General features: G+C 39.0%; 1 protein-coding gene across 1 annotated transcript in view; it reads right to left on the bottom strand.

Moving 5' to 3' along the window:
• Positions 1–1215: 1215 nt before the first annotated feature.
• Positions 1216–4268, bottom strand: part of LOC102849104 (40S ribosomal protein S17-B-like) — a 16604-nt gene continuing 13551 nt past the window's right edge. The window contains exon 2 of the mRNA XM_006889532.1: positions 1216–1470. Within this exon, the coding sequence (XP_006889594.1) occupies positions 1216–1470 (255 nt within the window). The remainder of the gene's footprint in view (positions 1471–4268) is intronic.

The following is a 4268-nucleotide window of genomic DNA, read 5'->3' as shown; positions in this document are numbered from 1 at the left end:
TATTCCCAAAATATTGCCCCCTGGCTGGTAGAAAAAAAATAGTATTCCTAGTATTTGCATGTTGCTGCTGTTGTGTACCATCAAGTCAGAACTGACCCATAGCTGACCCTCCTGCGGGTTTTCAGAAGCAATAAAGGGCACAGGAAAAGATGGTTCATCCATCTCCTGGGGAACAGAGGGTGGGTTTGAATCGTGCCTTCAGGACTGCAGCACAGCTTCTTACCACTAGGCCACATTAGCTTTAAGTTTTATCTTGCTGTTATTCACTTATTAGAAAGAAAATAATTGAATTAATTTAGTGTGTTTTCCAAACTACAAATATTACACCCTTTATAAAATAAATTCTAATTTTAATATGTATGTGTACCATCATCAAACTTGTTTTCCTTTCTGCTTTTCTAGTTTCGTCCTTGTCTCTAACTAAACATGCTTTGTCATACGCTAGAGGCAGATGGATTGAATTTTTATTATGACCTGTCACAAATGAAAAGTGAAAGATGAAAAGGATATTTCCATTTATACTGTAATAAGTTAACATTAAGTCTAGCTTTATGATGTTTACCTTTGAGGTATCCTGCCAAAACAAAATTGATTGATAGGATTGAAATTAAAACCACTAATGGGAAGCCTTCCATAAATCAGTGCTGAGGTTTATGAAGCTAAGGTCATTTTCTTTATTACTCTTTGTGGGAAGAAGAGGTAGGTAAACATTCTTGACAGAGTCTGTGAGCCTGGGGGCCTTGCAGGGATACAAACAAAAAATCTGTAACTGGTTTCTGAGGGGTTTATGAGCGTGTGCCTCATAGGTTCAACAGTCAAGAAATAATGGGCAGAAAGATAAGGAGCAACTTAAATAACAAAAACATAACAACTTTAAAAAAGAGGTGGAGGAGAAGTACCATATAAAGAAAAGTGAATTACAAGGTAAAACTCTGAACATGCATCTTCCACTTACCTTCATTCCACAGGCTAGACCACGATCCTAATTCCTTCCCTTGATAGAATGGTCAACATAATCTATGTAACAAGTTTTATTTGGTTTATTTTAAAAGAAGATGGAGGTAAAAAGAACCCATTTGGAAAACTTTTCCTAATAGCTAATTTTGGAGAAGACACATACTTCACAAAGGTAGGAATACATATACATTGTATATTTAATCCCCAGTGAACCTTCTAAAAATAAACATTATCAACTAGGTGTTTGGCATGAAATGTTTAGTAGACAATGTACAGTGTCTCCTTTAAAAGCAAAAAGTGTATTCTAATTTTGCTAGAAATAAATCCTTTATTTGCTATTATGTGGAGTTCCTTTCTCATTGCTACAGTTTCTCTTAAACCACTGGTATTTCCTCTAACTCTGATTTCTCTCTTGTTTCCCCTGTAATTTTGCTCTCCTATTTTCTTTTCCTGGCTATTTTTAGTGTCTGGTAACACTAAAAAAGTGGAGTCCAGCGGTTCTTTGATTTTCAGCTGTCATGGACAAGAAAATACAAAACAATTAGGAGGCATTAGCCACCAGCCCTAGTCACCTCGCATTAGCCCTCATGCCCCGGTCCTGCACACCTGCGTGCCTGCTGTTTGCTGCTCAGCAAAATGTCTTCTGCCCCCACCCCACTCACCCCCGATCAAATTAGCTCCTTCTTTCTGCCTTAAAGATTTAGCTTGGTGGCCGGTGGGAAGCCAGGAAAATTTCAGGTAGATGATAATAAAGGTAAAGTCCAGTATTGGGAGTCATTTGTGTGTGTTGTTGATGCCCTCCAGACTGGACACGTGGAGAGCCCAGTCCACCTTCACGTGGGACGCAGTAGAATATGTTTTGTTAAATGACGACTACTAGTTCTTGTCAGAACAATTTAAGATTTCCACCCAAACCCCCTTTGGCACTGCAAGTACATGTACATTTGTAATTAATTACTGTTACTCAGTATTTTCAACTGGTGGGTGAAGTTAAGGCCAGAGGTGGTCCATATGTTCTAAAGTTTGGTGATTATTGATGAGGGAAATTTTTGAGAGAAGGAATATTTGAGCATTTTTAAATGCTGCTTTATATTCTGATTGTGTATATTAACATTTGCTTGTCTGTGGCCTCCTCAAGGACAAAGCCTGAACTTTATTTTTATGACACTATATCCTGGCATTTGGAAGCAGGAGTGGCATCCACTTCCTAAACCACATGCCTCTGGAAACTCTAAGAACTTTGAGAATAGACGATAGTTAGAGAAAGGCTTCAGGCCTTTTGCTCATGGGGTCGCTATGAGTCGTGCAACAAGAACAAAGTATTACCGGTTTTATTTTTTTCCCGTCTGGTCATAAAAAGCAAGCAAAACAAATAAACACACATTTTTGAATAAGTATAGTTCATATAAAGTTTACTACTTGTGGTGGTGCAGTAGATTGATTATTCAAATGGTTTCTTTACCTATTGACTTTGATTTTCCTGGCACATGACTGGGTTGTTGTGGTGAGTAAGATAGTACTAATAATGTGAATGTGGTAAAGAACCTCTTTTGAGTGGAAACATGCAAATAAGGTATTTAGACTGTTAAGGAGGCTGATCGGTCAGTTTTTCCCATCCTGATGGGCTTAAATTGAGCAGGTTCAGAGGCAGAAGATGGAGATTTTACTGCATCAAGGAAGAAGTGGAGATTGTAGGACATATCCTTTTGGAAAAGACAGATAGAAGCAGAATGAGACTGAATCAGTGCACCAACAGCAATAGAGGGGGTAGAGACCCAGAGACAGACATAAGACAGGACTGAATTGTAATTTCCATTCCACAGATCCAGAAGCCAGGGCCTTTGTCTAAACTTGCTGGAGGACTGGGAAGAGACACCATACTTGGCTGCACTGAAAGGGCTGTGTATTACTGGTTCAGAGCGGTGAGAATGAAGGCCTGTTAGCATGCCTGAGACCTTCTCCCGACTAAAGACTTGTACCCTGTTTCCTACCTGAATTGTAACCTGTTAGTCCTTAATAACCCCTCTAATTTTTAATATTGATTGTAAGTTCTGTGTGCCCATTGCAATGGGCTCGTAGACCTAGTGGCAGAGCATTGAAAGCTTCAGTAGGGATGGTTGATGTTGGAATTTACAAAAGTAGGTGCAGAAGTATGGGGCATGTGTGACCTCATGGAAATTAGTTTCATGCTGTTGATGGGAATTTGTATCCCTGATGGAGTTATTGAAACTCAGATGTCACTACACCCATGCCCACCACAGTCTTTTTCACCTACTTTTTCATTCTACTGATACTTTCATTTTATCTCAGACTGGTGAGAAATTATTGGCTGACCCAAATCTTGAGGACCCTCTTGGGTAAACGGCTCTAATCTGAAGAAATTAGTCTAAAGAATCCAAGGCTCAGTTTACGAACAAAGAATAACTTCTGTTCTGTGATGCTAAAATAATTTACATAAAAATGGAAACAAAATACTATGTTTACTTTTTTAATCTAAGAAATGTAGTCATTGACTTTCCATCTGTTTAGGAAGAAGTCTGCACTTGAAGATGGCTGACGTTTTCATCACTTATCCACATCTGCTGTGGTAGCCTCTTTTCTTTCCATTTCTATTTCCCTCCCTCTGTTGACCTATATATCAATATTTTTATCTATATGTTGTTTTTGCTATATTTAGCAGTAGTGCTGGTTTGTCATTCATGATGTCCATGGCTGCTAACTAAAACAATAGCAGTTCAAATCCACCAACCGCTTTATGGTCTCTTATAACTATTCAGAAATCTTGAAGAGGGTGAATTAGACTGCTGGATTCAGCTTGATGGCTATGGGTGTAGCTAAAACTCACTGCTGTAGAGTTAGAAATAGCTGACCCTCTACTGCAATTCTGAGGTTGTAAATAATAATACGTAAATAATATGGATGGCTGGCATCTCAATGGTGGCTCAACTTGGTGGCAATTAAGCAAGGGAAGTTTCTGGGGTCCTTATTGGTGTGTGTTACTGTTCTTTTTACCCTTCAAAAGTGGGTGGGTGGCCCAGAGCCTTAGACTAAAGGTAAGTAAGGGTGGAGCCTGCGGAGACTTAAAATCCCTCAAGCTTGTCTTTAATTGTTTTTAGTGAAACATTCTTCTAGGTCATATAGCTCTGATCTGTCCACTTGCTGTACAGAGATGTAACTCATGGTTACTGTGAAGCTGAACACTCTTACAATGATGTGTCAAATGTGAGAATGGTTACCCATGGTGGACAGTGTTTGTTTGAGTTCCCAGATTAAAACAAGTGTGGAAGCAGAAATGGCATCAGCTTCTGAAA

Source organism: Elephantulus edwardii, unplaced genomic scaffold, assembly GCF_000299155.1.
Source record: "Elephantulus edwardii isolate Elephantulus edwardi_28Jun2011 unplaced genomic scaffold, EleEdw1.0 scaffold00078, whole genome shotgun sequence".
Lineage (NCBI taxonomy): Eukaryota > Metazoa > Chordata > Mammalia > Macroscelidea > Macroscelididae > Elephantulus > Elephantulus edwardii.
This window is presented reverse-complemented; position numbering and strand designations above follow the sequence as displayed.